Raw genomic sequence first — 20,718 nt, 5'->3', positions numbered from 1 at the left:
TGGCCAATGCAGGAAGGAACTATAACACAAGGTAATGCAATTTAATGATTCATTTTCAATCTAAGAAGGTCCTATTTAAATTTGATTCTTCAAAATAAAAATGATTCCAATGTTTATAACTAATTCTACATGACAATAGCTCCAATCACTATGCCGTGTTGCCCAGAACCTGGTTTTCAATTTAATGTAGAAAAAACACTGAAACTAGTTTGGCTTATATTCAAATGTGAGAGCCTATATAAAGCAGAAGTAAAGATTGCTGGTTCTAGACTCAAGAGTGCCTAAATTCATAGTACAGTTCTGCTATTTCCTAGGTGTATGATTTTGGCAAGTTTCTTAACCTTTCTGTGCCTTTGATATTCAACCATAAGAAGGGATAATAGCACCTGCCTCTTAGGATTGTCAATCAGATTCAATGAATACACATGAAAACATACAAGTGACTAGTGTAAAGCAAATATTCAATAAATACTAGCTACATATATGCCTCTGAATTCAGGGGTAGGAAAATTAACTCAATCAAATTAAAATTTTTCTCCAATGAAAATATAACAATAGTTTCAGAGACCAGAACTATGTTTTAGAATATTCTTGTGTCTGTGAAATAAGAAGTAACACTAATTATGCTAAAATTAAACATAAGACTGAAGTTCTTATATTGAAAAAATTTTCCCATTCAGTAAAATTAAACAAACAAACAAACAAACAAAGAATCAAACCCAGGGTGAAATCTGTCCTTAGTACTTAAAATTTCATACTAGTTCTCATTACCAAAAATCAAGAATAAACAATTGCACAAAATGTCTGTTTCAATAAAAATGTACCATGAAACACTCTGGAAGTGACTGATTCTTAAAAATACATACTACAAGACAGACAAATGTAAAACATGAAACAAGATGAGTTATTTTGCTGGTCATAAAATATTTATTAAGGTATACTTTAGGGAGTATAGTGAATATAAAATTTAAGATCACAATATGAAGCAATTTCAGTCCTCTCAAAAGTCAGCCCAGTCCTCATTGCTCTGCAGATGTAAAACCACTGGTGAGACTCACTAAAAGCAGTTTGACTAGTACAGAAGAGGCTTTTCATAAACATTTACAATTAGAGCTTCTGAACACCTCTTTTTAAGTGCAAAACCACACCACATTACACTAATGCAGCAACGATGCATTCATATTGTTCTCATTAGTCATTAGTAGTCAACTTGCATAAAACACCAGAAAAAAACACAATGGAGCTCACAAAATGGGCTAAAAAATGAACCTGTCCTTGCAAAACACACATTATAATGGAAGAAGACATTAAAAATATATTATGCACACTACAGAAGCTGCGTTCATTCCAACAATCTCAAGTGTCATTTCCTTTTCTGTAAAATCAAATTACATGAACCAGGCACAACTAATATTTGGGAGGCAGTGTGTAGCTAAAATTTCATTTAACTAATTATTCAATGATTTAAAAAATCCCCATAAATCTTTTCTGTCCTGAGGTAGTTGCAAAATAAATCATAACTTGGATATCAACTAGAGCTGAGGCTTTGACTTTTACTCATTACAACTAGTTGTTACTGACAGGAACTACCTTTTGATATTTAAAAGACAGTTGAGAAATGGGCCTCTTACTACACACACAAGATGATGGCTATGTAGGAAAGAGGATTAGCTGCTTCAGAACATGAGAAATATGGTCCACCATTGCTTCCACCCCCACCCACCCAACCATTTTAGATTCTTTATTGTCCAAAAAAATCACCAGGAGCAACACAGTAGATGTAGACAGATCATCTCATCGTCCTTTGCTGTAGCCAGGGAAGAAAAGGTCAAGTAGAGTCTGCAGAATCTCATTGGGAATCATGATGTAATTCTGGCCAAGATCATGCCGGCAAGCAGGGCAGGAGAAAACTTGAGCCTTAAAGGAGCGCTGTAAGCAATCCTAAGGTAAAACACAAGAAGACAAATCCAAAAAACACACCCAATTTCATCTGAGGGTAAAGCATGTAGAAAAGTACTCAACAACTTACGCTTTTAAATACGGACTAGAAACTTACTGTTTGGCAACAAGAAAAACATAAAAGATGAAAAACCATAATGCCCTGAATCTGCACTATGAAAACCCGTTTACAGACGTGGCTTTAGTTCTGCCTCTAGCATATACTGTGAGACTTCATATACTGTGTCATCCGAAAATATATAAATAAGTACAAAATATATTACAGAGTTAACGAATTCAAACTCAGGCACAAACACAGAGGTGGAAGGTTTGTTTCCATTTTACAAGAGAAAGAAACTAAAGTTTAGAAGTTAGCTCAGGGTACACAACCACCAAGCAGTAGAACAAGATTCCAACCTTGGTTTAACTAAAAATCAAATTTTCCTTTCACACTACACTGATAACACATATCAAACTCCTCTGGGCATGTTGCAAGATAGATAGAATCTTTTTTAAATTCCATTAAGTGCATGGAATTATTTCAGTTTGCACTGTACTATGTGAAACATACAAAAACTATAAGAGAAAACAGCAATGAAAATGACACCTTACTTTCTCTTTTCCATTTTAACCCCTCAACAATGTCAAACATGATTGAAGATCTCAACTATATATATTTGAATTACTATTACTATCGAATTAAAGCATGCATCTACCACCAAGATGTAATTAAATGCTTCTGAACTGGCAAGGTTCCATAACTATCCTGTTTTATGAAAAAATTCTTCACATGCTAAAAACAGGTTTGGAGGTTAGTGTGCCTTCTGGCTTAATAAGAGAAAATGAGAAAGGAATTCTACTTACTTTACAGACATTGTGGAGGCAATCTGTTGTCACAGGCTGGTAAACTAGCTCCTGGCAGCAGACACACATAAAAGATTGCTCCAATTTTTTCAGGAAATTCTAGATGGTACCAAAGGGAGGAAAAAAAAAAAAAAAAAAATTAGCATTTCATGAAACATTAGTAAAATTCAAAGTGATTTAAAAAAATGTCTTTGTCCCATGTAAATCATTTTATTTTAAAAAAATCAGTAGTGATCGTAAGGACTAGCAAACATGTAATTGAAACTGAAAAAAAAAAACCAAACCATTCCATAAGATATACACATCAGTTTTAAATATTAGGATTGGTTTGAAAAGGTTGCAAAGACAAAATATATGGCATTAAATAGAAAATGCTCCCCTAAAACTCACATCTAGTGTATAATTTTTCAGTTAAAAAATCATGGACAATTTATCTCAAGGTTATTACATACATTTTTTAAAAAGCTGCATGGTGTTCCAGTACATGTACAAGCTTTATTTATTCAATATTTTGCTATAAAATTTGAATATTTTTTAACCTTAAAAAATAAAAAAAACCACTGGGCAATAATACTCTGTAGTATCTAAGACCCCAACAAATCAACATATTTAGTTTCCTAAGATTATCTTCTGTGATATTTTGTTGCAATCTAAAAATCCCATATTTTCTTGATTCTAATGTTTACTCAAATTGGGACTAAATTATAAGAGACAGAGCTGTCTAAAGTAAACATAATCAAATGGGTACCCTATGCTCTTCAAATGCATTACTGATTCCATTTTACCCAAGATTTTTGTTCTTTTAAAGTAAAAAGATAAGTAGATTTTTGAATAGTCACAAAGATAATCCACCATTCAGTTATTTTGATAGTGGGGAAGTGTATTTTATTTTTTTCTTTATATTAATAGAAAAAGTAGAATTTACAAGAATGTCAAGTAAAAATAAAAAACCAAAGATTACCGAAGTGTAAGATAAACACAGTATGATTTCATTTCTATGGAAACTTAAAAAAATAAAACCAAACAAAAAAAACCCCCAACCTCATAGATACAGAGAACAGACTGGTGGTTGTTGGGGGTCAGAATTGGGGCATAAAATGTGTGCAAGGGCTTAAAAGGTACAAACTTCCAGTTATAAAATAAGTAAGTCACGGGGATGTACTGTGCAGCATGACGACTATACTTTTTTGACAGTTACTGAGAATATATCTTAAAAGTTCTCATTACAAGAAAAAAAGTTTTGTTAACTATGTATGATGACAAATGTAAGCTTATTGTGATCATTTTGCAATATACACAAATATAAAATTATGTTGTACACCTAAAACTAATACAATGTAGTAATGTTAATTATACCTCAATTAAAGAAAAATCAAAGATCTCATTTCAAAGTTATGTCTTGATACTAATTTATAAACATGGATTACGAGAGTCAAGTGAGTTATCAACAAAGTATTATGCAACACATCAAAAGAATATACCAATTAGGAGGGAGATGGGAAAAAAGCTATAAATTTAGTACTTGAAAAATTCCTTGTTAATGACTGGTATTTCCCCAGTACCTCCATGGTGCCTATAATACGAGTATACATCTTATAGGTATTTTGAGTTGCTACAGTATGCTAGGCACTCATCTATGCAGTGATTATTGATAAAAAGGCAAAGTCTCTGCTCTAAGGAACTATATATTCCTTTAGGTAAGCAGACTAAAAAAAGATTCAATTTCAGAGAGTAATAACTGAGAAAACAAAGCAAATTAAAAAAACAGAATAAAGAGTGGCTATTTTAGAAAGGGTAGTTAGGGAAGGCCTCTCTGAGTAGTGTAATACTATTGCAGAAACTTACAGGATATGAAAGAGTAAGAGAATTCCAGTCGGAGAAATAGTATATGTATAAAGGCCTAGCAGCAGGAATGAGTTGAATGTTAAATAACAAAGATCATTGTAGCAAAGCAGTATGGGCCTGAGAGAGTAGTCAAAGGAGTCTGTAGAGGGAGGTAGGAATGACAGATCACATGGGACCTTGGGAAGGTGTCTGGATATAAACACATATATTATATGTACATTTATTTAAAAGTCACCATTGGCTAACAGCTGATTTTTCTGGTTTAATAAATGTGTTCCTGGCTTATCTGAAGAAAATGGTCATGAAACCTACCTAGGACACTAACAGTACATAAACATCCAGAGTAATCACAACATCTGACCTAGGCATTTAAGATCCTGCCACCAGAGGGCAGGATTATTTTTCGGTCTTTTTTTGGTTTAAGAACTGTCAACTGGTGACTTAATTTCATATAAAAATTACATTGAAAGAAGGGGTTGAAAAGTCAGGCATACTTGATTTGTACATCCTTGCCAAGTCTCACAGGATTCAACTATTTTGATAATTTTTTAAAATTGATAAACAGGATATACATAATAAAAGATTCACATGAAGCCCAAATACACTTGTCCAGTACAGACAACAGGTGTGTAAATGAACTTCACTGTGCACTCAGGGGACTTTTTCCTTCACTGATATCTGCTTTGTCCCCTGCCCACCCACAGCTAGAACTCCCTCAAGTCATCACTAATCAGCTGTATCCTCTCCAACCAGAGAATAATTAGATTGTGATCAACAACTGCTTGCTGTATCTTACTTGCTCTAAGTGAAAATGAGCCTGACCTACCAGAGTCAGACTCTCTTTATGCCTGGGTCTCTTAGCTAACACTTCTTACAGATCTAAATTACTTCACTTCTGCCTTCCAAACATGTAAGTCTCCTTCTATCAAGGAGAACTCAACATATCACATTTTTAGGCAAAGGAAATTATGACTCCAATATAAATCCAAAGGGTATTTAATAAACCTTACCTATTTCTAAAAGTTTAAAAATTGTATCAGGAATATTCTTTCTTAATATAATATTTCTCAAAGAGCAATACAGAAACTCTATGAAAATTTCCTTTAAATGTAGATAAAAGCGCACGTGCACACATACACAACACACACACACACACACACACACACACACACACACACACATTTCATTAACCCTATTTCAAGCAAACAAGTTCTGGCTAATGCGAAGGGAAATAAAAGGAACATTGGCAAGAAGAAATTACTAAAAGATGACCAGATGGAACTTCAAGACAGGATACTAGAGCTCACCAACAATAGCTGCACATTACAACACTTAGGAAGGAAACAGAAAAGTAACTATTACACATGAGAAGGGGGTTATTATCTTATACAACATAAGAGATTTGAATTTGTAAGCAAAATTCAAGACAATAAAAGCAAGGGACAATTTGACAATTCATATTTGAAACCTCTAGTTGGGGATCTGAAAAGAAAGCTTTGTTTGCAAAACGCAGCTAATACAAAATCCATGTATTAGTTAACCTTGTAATTCCTTTTTACTTTGAAATTTTATGATTACCAAAAAAATGGGAAAAAACTGAAAACATATAAAGTATTTAAATAAATTTGCTGGTTTATCCCTAGGTTGACCACTTAGGCATTGAAAATTGTGCTGAATTGCTTAAGATTTACGCCATCAGGTAACTCTGAAGTATAAAAACTTTCCTGATAAGTTTTAGATTAAGTTGAGTGTGTGCCACAACTGAAAATTCTTCCCATGAACAGTACTTCAACATAAATTATTAAGTTCGGGCACAGAGAGGTCAAAAACCAACATCTAAGAAATCTAAAATAAATTTACGGGCATTTATGTACTGCTTCAGATTGTTTTTGAAAGCTAGTGGCATTAGATGAGACTGGATAAAAAGGATCAAGTTTTGACTGACTTGTGAAAATGATACTTCATAGGAAAACTACTTTTTATCATTTGTTATCAAAACATTATTATTTTTAAAATATTTTTATTTTTTTAATTGTTTATTGGGGTATTTTAAAAATCTCATGATAACTATATATGATGACAGATGGTTACTAGACTTATTGACTATAATTAAAAAATAACTTAAAAAATGAAAAGGCATGCAATCCTAATGAAAAAAATTCTTTACATACTGGTCCTTCCACAAGAGATGCAAGCACTTCGTCCCATAGCTTCTGGTTTTGATGATCTTCTCTAATTAGATGTTGTTGTTGAGGGGTTAGCTGGAAAGCCTCAACAGCTTCTGCTGAATCTGATGCTTTGAACACTTTGGAGGCACTTGGACAATCATCTAGAGTTATTTAAAAATATATCAGCAGATTTACAAGTGGTTCTAAGTAGAACTATGAAATAAAAGTTAACTAGCACCAGTAATGTTTAGCATGAAGGTATTTGCATAAACCAGCACTTAACTTCCCCTGGAGTTTGGGATACTATATTTGCTGTTTTGGTTCTGACACTATTAAAATATAAAAAAGCACCCACTCGTCAAAAACAAAAAAAAAACCCTTCACTTGCTTTTAATTTCTTATGAGTTTCTTAATTTATTCTCTTAATATTTCTCTCTTTAGAAACTAGATTATTAGAATTGATTTTTTATAATCATTACCTACCATCATCTGGAGTCGGCCTTTTTGAGGCTCCACTGGCCTGCTTCTTTGTCTGTCCTTTAGTCTTCTTCCCTTCCTTATCTGAAGGGTAACCTACTGGATACTGATGGGGGGAAAAAAGTAAATGTAGACTTAAAATTCACAGAGAAGGGGAGTTCTTGATCCTGGTGAGAAATTTTAAAAAGGGAGGGAGGAGTAGTCTATATTTTCCCTCAACTGAAAAAACAATATATAAAGGAAAAAGACATTTAAAGAACAAACTTCAAAAGACAGAAGACTATTAAAATCCCAAATTCAGTATAAAACTATATAATTTTGATTAAGATATTCTATTTTATAATATAATGATCTTAAGTTTCAGATCTAAAACAGGAAAGTTTTCAGGAGTTGTAACTAGGTGGCTTGAAAATTTTGAGGTAGAAAGGAAAGTGGAATCTAGATATGAAGGTAAATGAAGAACAATCAGAGTACAAAAGATGGTACTCATATAAATGGGATTACACTAAACTGTGGAGCCAATCTAAAAAAAAAAAAAAAGAAAAAAAAAAACAAAACTCCACAAAAAACCCACCAAAACGTTAAGGATCAAATTTCTTATATCTCAAAATTGAGGTAGGGGTGGGGTGAGGAAGCTTTTAGGAGACCTAAAGCCATTGAATTACTGAATTCTTTTTTTAAAGGTTAGACTTTAAGGAATAAATTCTACCTATTATCCTTGCGGTTTTACTAGATTTTTTTTTTTTTTTTTGACATGCTTGTGATAACACTCATGTTTAAAGCTGAATATGTTTCAGGACTCATCAAGGAGACATTCGCTCATCACAGTAGATGGGCTTAAATGCTTCTGCTCAGTTTCGTATCTAACATATCTAGAACATTCTCTGATGAACAGTGGATCTGAAAAAACTTCTGAAGATGGGTTTAACAATAAGTTTTCAAATAGCAGTTATAAAAAGTATTATAGTTGATCCTTGAAGAACATGGGTTTGAACAACTTGGTTCCACTTGCAGGTAAACTTTTTTTCAATAAGTATATTGGAAAAATTTTCATTGATTTCCTTATTACTGTGAAACAATCACATCAACTACACTAGGTTACCATAAAGTTTCATTTTTTATCAATCTATGAATTGTTATACCTATAAATATGAATTTTTTTCACATTGTCTATTCATTTTTAATGTCTAATGTTAGAACTACATGTAACATCTACAGTGTTTTATCGTATAAGACAATATTGATGTAGGTACTGAAAGACGATTCATCTTGTAAACAGATGACGTAAGCTTACAGTATCAATACAGTAAAATTCTACAAATGTATTTACTTAAGATTTTCTTAATATTTTCTTTTCTCTAGTTTACTGTAAGACTACAGTATACAACACATATAACATATAAAATATGTGTCAACTGATGGTTTCTGTTATCAGTAAGGCTTCCAGTCAACAGGTTATTAAGTTTTTGCAGAGTCAAAAGTTACACGTGGATGTTCGACTGTGCTGGGGTCAATGCCTCTAATCCCCTGTATTTTTCAATGATCAACTGTATTTGGCAGTTATTTTGGCAGCTCATGGGGCTCATTTAAAAAATCAATTTTATGAGTTTAAAGAGAAAACAAAAACAGGAACAGATTTGCACTAAAAGACACACACTCACCTGGCTGGGTGGTCAGACACTTGCCCATAGTTCAGCCCCTACACATGCAGTGTGGGCAGAGCCAGGGAAAATGACAAAGCTGGTAGTCTTTACAGGAAGCACAATGATGGGAAATGATGGAGGATAAACTCAAACCATGCTCTGAAGTCAGTGTCAGGGACAAAGTCTAGGGTGTACAGGAAGTGGAGGGGGAATGTAGCCATACCATCCACTATGCACACAAAACCAACAAAGTCTTATATGGGGTAACAGCTAAGCATGGGCAAAGGGAAAAAAAAGGCACAGCACTAAAGGTGGTGACAGGACAGGGAAGCAGCTTTGAGGGGGAAGAGAGAAAAGGGGTGAGGAAAAGTGAGAAGGGTAGGAAGCAGACCACTCTTACAAGTCACCTCCCCCCTTCCCCTACCAGAGACACACCCCCTATGCCCTCTAGGATAAACTTCCCTTCTTGAGGCTTCCTATACCTAAATTTTATGCATACTTTTCTCTCATACTTTAAGTCATTTCCAAATTCACTTGGAAATATTTTACTTTCAATGACCAGCCCAACTTTTCCCAAGCATGATTCCTGGTCTTAGGGCTGTTTGACACCTAGGATACTACCTTTTTACTTCTTTTCTTTCTGTATACTTGCATGATCTCATTCCTCACCCCTTACAGTCCATTGATCAATTGCTGTGGGTTACATCTAGTGTTAAGACATGTTGATAGTACAGTACAGGTATATATTTTTATGAATATGTAAGTAGCCTAGACAAATGTAATCTAACCTGTAAACGTAGGCATAATCTCCTTGACCGTTCTATTCCCTCTGAGGTCCAAGGAGCAGGTTCAACATCGTCTCTTCTTAAAAGATAGCGCCAAACCAAGAATCCATGGCTTGATGAAATCTCTGGCCAGTATTTCACCACCTAAATCATAATATTTCAGTACTAGTTTGAGATTCAAAGTTTAAACTTATTCAAAATGTCATCATATTAGTGGTTTAAACTTGCCCAAACTAAGTGCATCAGAGGGTACTGGCTTTGCTGTGATAGTAAATGAATTAAGAATATTCACTAAAATATTATTTTGACCTTATTTCCTATTAAGATAGTTCCCATAGATTGCTATAAATTTGAAATACTATCAAAATTATGCTCATTAACAGATTTTTTTGCACAACGGTATATAAAAAGTGGTAGTAAATGCCTGTTTTTTTAAACAAAGAATACAACCTATTTTAATAATTAAAATGTGCTCTGTTTTGAAAATCTATTATAATTAAAATCATTCTGAAAGAAATATGTCAAAGTCCACAATGGCAAAGTTATTTAAATGGTTTTATCATACTGAATATACTCATTAAAAGCTTAACCCAAAATATAACTCTGCCTTTAGAAACTTAAAACTAGTCTTAAAAGTGCCGAAGAGTTCACTTTGTGCAGCTGTTGTATTTCCAGAAAAAGCAGACTACCAACTAAGACAGTCCAATGTTTCCTCCAACCCACCCACAGGAGAGTAGTTCTCTGTGGTAACCCTGTCCTGAAAGCCCAGGAAGAATGACTAACAAGAGGTCATGCCAGATAGAGCACCTTATAAATGCCATCATATCTGTTGCCTTCTTCAGGAGCATATTTGCTGATCTTCCTCCCTTTAAAACTGCGTATCACTCTGACTGGCTTACCAGCTCTCCAATTCCGAGACTCTGCTCCAATTTTATCATCCAATGGAGCATCACAGTTTAGGGCCAATGCCCTAAAAAAATAAAACAAAGTCTTTATACCAAGTAATCTTTCTTCAAGTATATAATCGCATCATTAGCTCAATTAAAAGGTGAATTATGCCTTACCTGATGGTTAAGATTCTATGATTCTTTCCATATTATTCCAGATAATAGGATTATGCTTTCCCCCACCAGCAGAGAAGACAAATCAGTTTTCTGATGTCACCCCCAAGCCAGGGGATTGGTTCTCAGATAGCCTGTAGGGTTCTTCTGAAAGTAATAACATCTGTGCCACGTATAATAGAAAACAACTAGAAATACATGGAATTTTCTTTAAATAACGTTTGTTGAGGGAAGGGAGAAAGTTGGGAAACTAAAGCAAGTGATTGTTTTAATCGTTAATTTTGATAAGGGACTGAGGTAAATTGCTGGAATAATGTAGAAAGAAATCCAGAAAAATAAATTTGTCAGCTAGGTACAAATGACCTTTCTAGGTCCACTTTCCATATTCCAGACAACAGAGATTCCTCAAAGTTTAGAAGATATTAAGAACAAGCTCATATGAGAATATTCTTTAAAGACCTCCAGTAAAAAGATAAGTTTAAATAAAACTGAAGCATTCAAATGTCTGTGCTAAATCATGACAATAAAGACTTTTGGCTGTTTGAGACCACTACATTTTACTGACGACATATGAACAGGAAGAAAACTGAGCTGGAAGCAGCACCTGATTTAGCTGACGCTTCCTTAGTATGTGTACTCACTTAGTAGTAATTAATCAGTAAGGTTATTAGATGTTAGAAGACCTTTCTTGGGAGAACTTAGTCCTGCCAAAAAAAGAAAAACCAAACTAGAATCTATTTAAAAGTAGTATTTTTCTTCTAAGAAACCTACTTCCTAACTTAGGTGAAAAGAAATCACTGAGAACATGTTTGGTCAAACACACACACACACACACACACACACACACACACACAATCTGGTGAAATCATATGATACAAAATCTTGTTCAGGGTATATAGTTCTTTTTATACAGGCTCAAATAAAAAAAAAAATAGACCTTAAGACTAAATGACTAATCTACTAAAATATCTTCATCACAGTTATATGGTTAAAATAAGTGAATTTAAGAAAATGTTTCTTTAAAAAAAATTTATAAATGCAGTCAAAGGTTAAAGCTTACCAAGTTATCTTTATCTCAAAGGGAGATGCACTAAAATTCTGAAAGGTAGAAGAAAATCGACTCTAGGGCTAGTATTGCATCTTATTTATGGCATATCTATTGAGATATACATACTCCATCTTCTTAAAGAGCTAGGATAAGGATAAATATTATCTTCATGTTAATGAAGATAATGCTTTGGTGCTCATAGGTACCTTCCGTAATAATGACTGCCACCACTAACTGGTATTAATTCACTTCTAGCTTCATGTAAATATTCAGGCTGTTCAAGTATGTGAAAAGAGTCCCAGAGGATGAAACTAGCCACAACAACAAGGCTCTTCCATTACTCTATCCACATCTCAACAGGTTGTCTCTAACTGCCCTGATAAAGGACAGCCAGATTACCCTGCTACCCTCTTCAGCTTCATAAAGTGGAAGAGCTGAGAAGAAATAGGAACGAACTTCTTAAAGCAAGAAGCAGGTGTCAAACTACCTCTTAGCAGAGAAACAAAAATGAATTGGACCGTATGCTAGTCAAGAAAGAGTATACTGCAGGTAAGAGTTAAGGGCCTTTCACCACAGTTTTCATGTTTATAAAACAAATAAGCACCTTTGCCTAAGAGGTCTTTACAATTAATTGTACTCACAGCTTAATGTATAAATTAACTGAATGGATGTCAAAGTCTAGGATATGTCAACCCTTAATTGTTTTTGAGTTAGTATTTCATTTTCATTACCTTATTTTTAATACAAACATTTTTACTACTTGTCAATTATTTTCTAATGAGATTGTTAACATATGGTAAACAGGGTATACTTATTAGATTCTTCAAAAGCTTGAAAAGAATTTACCATGTACATTACAAGTGCAGGTAGTTATGAAAGAAGTTTCATTCAAGCAAAATAATCTATTATTAAAGAGAAAAATATAATTTTCGGATTTGACTTCGAAAAGCCTTTTGCAAATTCCAGATACATTTTCAGTGACAAAAGCACATCAAAAGATTTGTAACTCCTTTTAAGATCATTCTTCCTAAAGAACTGCTATCTTGATAGGAAAAGACTAGCTAGGGACTGGACTCCTGCCTCAGGAATGTTTTCACCAGCAAATCTGACCTGTCTCCTCTGCTGGTTCAGTAAAATAATCCTACTGTCTGAAATAATATAGAAGACATAAAAACAGATTCTATATAACCTGGTATGCAACAAAGTCTTTAACCCATATTGGTATATTCTTTACTTCACACGGTAATCAGAAATTAAGGGCACACTACTTAAAACCGAGTGATTTAGATTCGAGAAAGTGAAAAATACTTTTACTCAATAACCCACAAAACACCCTCATTAATAGAATACAAAAAAATTTCAACTTTATGAAATGATCACAAAATTATCAGTATAACAAGTTATAATGTGGTCATTGCTATCTGATGGTTTGGATTAATTTATTATTACTGATATTAGCATGCATTTATAAAACATTTTGAAGTTATTAAATTTTCTTTTCCCATGGAAGCTGGAATGTCATTAATACTTCTTTAGAATAAAGATCAACACAAGGTGGTCTTTCATAACACCTTATAAGCATTTAGTTAGAAAAGGTCACTTTCGTAAATAAATATTCTCTTTCATAGTATTTAAAGATATTTTATTATTTTAAATTCTGAAAGCACCTTGAGTGTAGTTCTGACTAAGTTATCTGATGTTTCACTTATGTGCATAAATATGGCTCCCAAACATAACCCTATTTCACATTAGTGAGTATCAACTAAAAAGAAGTGTATCACTTAGAAAGATAAATCTGTGTTGAGCAGAACACAACTTTGACCCACGGGGTAGTGGATAAGCCACCTTGTCCTCAACTTCGCTTATGTGGGCTTCCTTCTTTTAAAGCTTTCAGGATGTTTTCAAATGCAAAGCGCATGTATTAAGACTGAGAATTATGTATTGTCATTTGAAAACTAATAATTTGAAGAAATAAGTTAGGATTTCTTACAAATAATTATATAATCAAGTAATGGAATTTTAATTTTAGATCTTTTATGTTCAATTTAAGATCCTCTTCTACAGCCTAAGTTATAAATTATAGTGCTATATTAGAACATTTACACAAAGCCCAAATTATAAATAGTCTTTACAAACTCTAACAATAAAGAGTACCTGTTCATGTTTGTTAATGTTTGATCGGCCGATGGTGCGCCAATTCTTTTATTACCAGCAAGGTTTTTACCACCACTCCCAGTGTATGTGAATTCATCACCTCGGTCCTATAGGAGAAGATTTTCATCATTAGATACACAAACCCAAGTAAAATTTCATCAATTCTTATTTCGGAGTCAGAACATTTGATTAGGATATTATAAACTGACATGGTATCTCACAGTATCTACCAAAATTCAATGCAGTCTTGCATGTAGTATACCTTCAAGTTATATCACTTGATCTAAAGATTTCATTTTAAAGTTATATAACTTCCAATACCCCCAAATGTGACTATTCTCATACTACATATATAACCAAATAATCTATAGAATGTTACATGGGTTGGAAATATTGTTTCATTTAATTCAGTGTTATTAAAATAAACTTTTCAATACCACCTTCTAGTTTTTTTTTTTATCAAGTACCATTTTAATAAATATTCCATAACTGATTTCCCAATAGCGACCTACACCGTATTCAAGTTTGTTGCTAAATTTCAAATCCTGACAGTATGGTAAGTTCCCCATATCTCATACTCTATGGGTTCACTCAAATCACATTCAGGTAAAATAATTACCTTTTATTAAGATGTATAAAGTGTCTACTAAATGTGAAAAAAAAAAAAAAAAGCAGCACATGCCAAAAGAAGTAGACGGTACACAAACTAGCTCCACAAATATTTCTGTAATAGCTATAAATTTATACTGGTATTATCTCTACCTCAAAATGAATTGATAAAAGTAACTAGCACTATACAAATTAATCCTACTAACACTATCTAAATAATGGTTCTTTAATGTAAGATTATTTTAATTAGTTCAGACTGCACTTAGGATAATAAAGTTTTGTCTACTAAATTCTTGCCTTGTAATAAAGGTCAGTTATTTTGCTTGTTTTTCCTTTGGCTTAAAAGTCATAACTAAAGTCTCATGGTTTTAAAAATTTGTCCAAAAACCTTTCTGTTGATCCAATATTGATGTCTAAATTTTAATAAATAAGGCATTAAGGAATTCCATCTTTAGTTTGTACTCCACTTAAAGAAATTTTAATAAGTACATCTAGAGCAGTCTAGAACACCCCTTAAATTAATCAGAAACAGTCTTCCAAATAGTATCTGAATTGACTTCACAATGTTCATATTCATAACTCTGTCAACTTTTAAAGTTATAACTGTGGTGGTGCTATAAAGGAAAAAGTAGTGGGACCTAGGAGAGCATACAAGCTTAGGTTGCACTAAGCAGCATTTAACAGAGAAGAACAAAAACAATTCTGATTATTCTTCCAGCAGCAAATAATCAAGTAATAATAGTTCAAAATCTATGTTATTAAATCATCTATGCTTTAATCTTTGTACCAACAAAAACTTTAATTTCCATTGGGGGCAAAACTGCCAGACTGTCAGAACTCAGTGAATATTATTTCAGACTATTTTTTTTCTATGGAAAATGATCAACCTAATTTATTACATTTTCTAGTCCATGCTCTACTAAGCTGTACCTCTATGAGGCAGTAGCTTAAACAAGACTGCTGCCTGGGATAAGCTTACATAAAGTAGCCATCAGCTGCCCCAGACTGACTCAATTTCCCACAATTTTCCGATTTCTACTCTTCCCCTAAACTGTAAAGCAGCTGCCTAACACAATAAGCTGGGTCCTCCCATACCTGCCATCACTCTTATCAGGCAAAAGGCTTTCACCGCAATCTTCTCACACCCCTCCCCCAGACTATCAGATAAATATCCTAAAGCACAATTAAAATCATTAAACTTTTCCCAGACACCTTTACTGATTCCTTAATTCAAAGTTATCTAGAATATAGCCTCAATTTTTGCTAGTTTCTCTCTCATACTCTCTCTTACATGCCCACAAAACAGGCTACTAGCACTACTATTGTTAATACCTAACACACGCACTAAGAGTTTGTGTGAAGGTTAGGCTAAGCATTTTACATATAATTAATTGATTTAACCCTCATATCAACCTTAGGTAGGTTATTTTAAGTAATGTAAGCCCTATTTTATAGATGAGGCAGAAGGGTTTGGCAGCTTGCCTAAGGTCACACAGCTATAAGAAATGGCATCAGGACACAAGCCCAAACAGCCTGGCTCCAGAGTCTGCTCCTGATCACTGAGCAAACTACTTCTCAGGACAACTGTTAAGAGGCAGATCATCTTTGTGGGTCCTCATTTCTCAAGTGAGGCCACCAAACACAAAACACTAAATTAGCATTAGATTAATTCTCAAGTTACTAGACAAAAATGTTAACCATTTTATCAGCAAGTTTCAATAGTTTCACATCCATTCATCCACACAGAACAAAGATCACTGGCTCCGTGGATATTATACCAAATTAAAAGTTTCAAAACAAAAATTTTTTTTGAATGAGAAATGCTTATTCAGGTTTCCTCCACCTATTTCTGTAGATTTAACCTGCCTACAACGAAAGATCAAAAGATTGAAAATGCTTACAAAATATAACATCTCCAGATACATCTTAGTTGGCAATCTAAACCTATGTGTTTTAATCCTAAAATAATTTTTTATAGTAGTTAATAGAATTAACTGCTTGAGACACGTAATTAAAGCTCATCGGCACTTTTCTCCACAAATGTTTAATGTTTGACTAGTAACTATATGCAAGAGATGTAAAAAAGGAATAACATCCATCCCACTTCAACTTGGTACTCATTTTTAGCTTTACGATTACAAGTTTATATGCTTCATGCCTTTAAGATAAGCTTCTGATTCAGACCACAGAACTGTCAATCCATGTGCCCAGGGATTACCTCATTTAATATCAATAACTTTCTGATATAAAATTATGATACTATTTTTTCCTATTTTATACATGGTAAAACTGAGGTTTAGTGGAGTTATATAATTTGGCCAAGGTCTCACACACAAATGTCAAAGCCCAGATCAAATACAACTGGCTGGTTGCTAAAAACATATGTTAAAGAGATTCCACTTTTAGTTGGTTTTCTTACGGAGCCTTAAAAAAATTCTAAGTGCTGACTGTAACAAGCTATATAATATTCTTTGTATTTCTGAAAAATATTTAAAGATATAGCTTCAAAATTATGCATGTCAACTATCATACAACTCAGTAATTACATTTCTGAGCATTTATACCAGAGAAATGAAGACTTTCGTTTATAAAAACCTGTACAGAACATTTACTGCAGCTTTTATTCATAATAGACAAAAATTGGAAATAACTAGGTGTTCTTCCATGGGTGAATAGTTAAACAAACTGCAGTACATCTATATCATGGACTACTTACTCAGCAATAAAAAGGAACAAACTTGATAAAAGCCATAATTTGAGAATTACGCTGAGCCAAAAATTGTCAGTCCCAAAGGTTACATATTATATGATTCCACTTATAAAGATTTTGAAATGATAAAATTTTAGAAACAGAGAACAGATTAGTGGATGTCAGGGGTTAAGGAGGGGTTGGGGAAGCAGGTATAGTAGTAGATGTGGCTATAAAAGGGCAACTTGAGGGATCCTTGTGATAAGGGAAATAAATGTTAAGTGTCCTAAATATATCAATGTCAGTACCCTGGCTGTGAACTGTACTAGTTTTGTAAAATGTGACCATTGAGGGAAAACTGGTAAAGGGAACAAAAATCACTATAGTATTTCTAATGCTACATGCCAATCAACACTTATCCCCAAATAAGTTTAATTTTTAAAAAAGTGCTCTATAATGTATTTTTATTGCAATAATCAGTTATCACATGTATATATAAATCAAAATACATATAAAGATTGCCAATTACTTTGCCTTGTATATAACTGATCATTTCAACATAAAAATTATGCTAAAAAGATAGGATTTGATATACCTATCTTTTTGAAAGACAAAACTTCTGTATTTTACCAAATGATCAAGACAGGTTCTAAAGAACAAGGTCGTATCATGACTTACTACTTCATCTGCAAATCCACCAGCCAGGACAAGAGAATAAGCCCCATCATTACTTCGACCATGAATTCCACCAACATGGGGTCTGTGAACACCGGCTTCACTCACCTATAAAATAAATAGTCTCAAAATACCTTTGAACAGTTAGTTAAGCTACATTTACAAAATGCTTCCACATACATCATTGGACCCCAAAACCCTCCAACTAAGAACTGCAAGTCACTCAGAGTTCTATCTTTTGCTCACTGACATTACTTCTCCCCAACTACATATCCCTTAGGTACTAAGCAGGTGATGTTTAAAACTGCTCGGGCCTAGAATTCTGAGTTTTAAAATAACTATTAAATAGTCATCACTTTATGTTTATTGGTAATTCCAGCTCAACTTGAGTAAAAAAGACTTTACTACCAGTGCTCTGGCTCTCTTCCCTTATTTTTCATCTTTGATTATGGTACTGTTCCCTAGCCTGTTCGGTTGCTCATGGGCGCCATTACGCCAGCGGGAAGGTGGCTCAATACCTAAGATGGCCCACGGCTCATGACCAAAGTTACAGCAGAGGCTTCCCGGGCTGCGGGATCAGCCAAACAGAGAAGTCCCCGCCCTGTAACCCCACCGACATCCTGAGATCAGCCAACCGGAAAAGTCCCCGCCCTGTAACCCCACCGACATCCTGGGCCAAAACCTTTAAAAACGCGCCTATATCCCAGACACGTGAGATTTCTCTGGCCCCTTTCCACGGGACCAGTGAACCTCGGCCACAGACCCTTATAAAGCCTGTTTTATATTTCACTGTGGCTCAATCTCACCCTCATTCTCGTCTCCTCCCGCCGATCATTTGGTTCCGAAACCCGGGAGGGGTTTTTAGCCGCCTCTCGGAGTGGCGGCTACCCTACCCCCGGACCAGTCTCCGACTCATTCTCTCTGGACTCCGGCTGATCGTAAGTAAGTTCTCTCCCCTGTCTTCCCTCTGCCTCCCCTTCCTCCTCGGGGGGCCTAGCCCTCGCCGCGGCCGCGCCTAGCGCTCCCCCACCGCTGGCCCTTCTGTTAGGGCCTCCGGCACCGGTCATTCTCAGAGACGTCTGAGACTGCCCGGCTTGGCCCTGTGGCTTTCGCCACTCTGACCCGGGTCTCGGGTTGGGACGAGGACGCTCCTCCCAGCCCCTGACTCCAAGGGCGAGGCTAGATCCATTAATTCTGACAAAAGGAGAGACTGACCATGGGCAATGCTGAGTCTAAACCAGACCCTAAGATACCCCTAGGGTGCGTCCTGGCCAACTTTGTCCGCCTGGGTTACATTCAGACCTTAAAAAAAGAAAAAACTGCTATTTCTGTCCCGAGCGACCTGGCCACAGTATAACCTGCCCAATAGCTCCCACTGGCCTCCCACAGGCACATTTGACTATCAAGTCCTTAATGACCTAGAAAATTTCTGTAAATTGAACTCAAAAGATTCCGAAGTTCCGTATGTACAGGCTTTTTGGGATCTGCGCTCCCGTCCAGACCTTTGCTCCCCCTGTTCCACCCTCCAAATCCTCCTGGCCCGCTCCCCCAACCGCTCCCCCTGTTTCCCAAGTCCCACACCCGGCAACTGCCTCCTCTTCTCCCCCATCTCCCAAGCCGCCTATTGATCCCTCCCCGGAACACGACCTCCCTGAACTCCTCAGCTCTTCTCCTCCCTACCGCCTTCCCGAGCCCTCAGCTCTTGCCGGCCCGATTCTTCAACCCCACCCCTGCCCCAGCCACCCATGCCTTCTCACTCTCCCGTCGCCGCTCATACTCGATCTCATTCCCCTGAACCTGACTCCTCTACTGGCCACCTCTTCCCTCTCTGGGAGGTGGCCGGAGGAGATGGAGTAGTCAGGGTTCATGTTCCTTTCTCTCTCCATGATCTCTGCCAAATCGAAAAACGGCTCGGTTTCTTCTCGGCCAACCCATCTAACTATATAAAGGAGTTCCAAAACCTTGCTCAAGCTTACGACCTGACTTGGCACGATATTCATGTCATTACGTCCTCTACCCTAACCCTGGAAGAGCGCGAGCGCGTTAGGGCCACGGCCATCCAACAGGCAGACTACGACCATCTAGTTGATAATACGGTCCCTATTGGGGAAAATGCTATCCCCAGAGAAGACCATCCTGCTCTCTTCCTTAACCGCCTCCAGGAGGCTCTGACTCAATATACCCATCTAGATCCGAACTCGTGCAGCGGGGCTACCATTCTAGCCTCTCATTTCATCTCCCAGTTTGCCCCTGATATTAAAAAGAAACTCAAAAAAGCTGAAGATGGTCCCGAAATCCTGATTTAGGATCTGGTAAAAATGGCATTTAAGGTATACAACGCCCGAGGCCGCCCGACAAGCGCGCCTCCAACAAAAGGTAAGCCTCCAAACTCAAGCTTTGGTTGCAGCCCTGCGGCCCGCATTGGGGGGACCACAGACATCCGCGGCCAACGGGGCCCACCCAAAGACTTCACTGCCCGGTGCCTGCTTCAAGTGTGGCAAAGACGGCCACTGGGCTCGCCCAATGCCCCAATCCTCGACCACCGACAGAGCCTTGCCCTCAGTGCAAGCAGCCGGGCCACTGGAAGTCTGACTGCTCAGGCCTTCCTTGGCTCTCGGCGCCTCCACGTGGAGCGGCGCATGAAGGACAACATCCGGTTTTCAAGCTCCTAGGCATGGCCGAAGACTGAAGAGGCCCGGGTTCTGGCACTCCGGTCACCCTCGCGGAGCCCAGGGTCATGCTCCAGGTAGCGGGTAAGTCCA

The 20,718-nt window shown here is 36.1% G+C and overlaps 1 protein-coding gene across 1 annotated transcript in view; it reads right to left on the bottom strand.

The window, feature by feature from the left end:
* Positions 1–904: 904 nt before the first annotated feature.
* UHRF2 (ubiquitin like with PHD and ring finger domains 2) overlaps positions 905–20,718 on the bottom strand; it is a 70,534-nt gene continuing 50,720 nt past the window's right edge. The window contains exons 9-16 of the mRNA XM_036238579.1: positions 17,960–18,064; positions 13,984–14,090; positions 10,528–10,690; positions 9,724–9,864; positions 7,299–7,398; positions 6,819–6,976; positions 2,803–2,901; positions 905–1,941 (exon numbers count right to left, since the gene is read on the bottom strand). Of these exons, the coding sequence (XP_036094472.1) occupies positions 1,795–1,941; positions 2,803–2,901; positions 6,819–6,976; positions 7,299–7,398; positions 9,724–9,864; positions 10,528–10,690; positions 13,984–14,090; positions 17,960–18,064 (1,020 nt within the window). The 3' untranslated portion in view covers positions 905–1,794. The remainder of the gene's footprint in view (positions 1,942–2,802; positions 2,902–6,818; positions 6,977–7,298; positions 7,399–9,723; positions 9,865–10,527; positions 10,691–13,983; positions 14,091–17,959; positions 18,065–20,718) is intronic.

This window comes from Rousettus aegyptiacus, unplaced genomic scaffold, assembly GCF_014176215.1.
Source record: "Rousettus aegyptiacus isolate mRouAeg1 unplaced genomic scaffold, mRouAeg1.p scaffold_m13_p_3, whole genome shotgun sequence".
Classification (NCBI taxonomy): Eukaryota; Metazoa; Chordata; class Mammalia; order Chiroptera; family Pteropodidae; genus Rousettus; species Rousettus aegyptiacus.
This window is presented reverse-complemented; position numbering and strand designations above follow the sequence as displayed.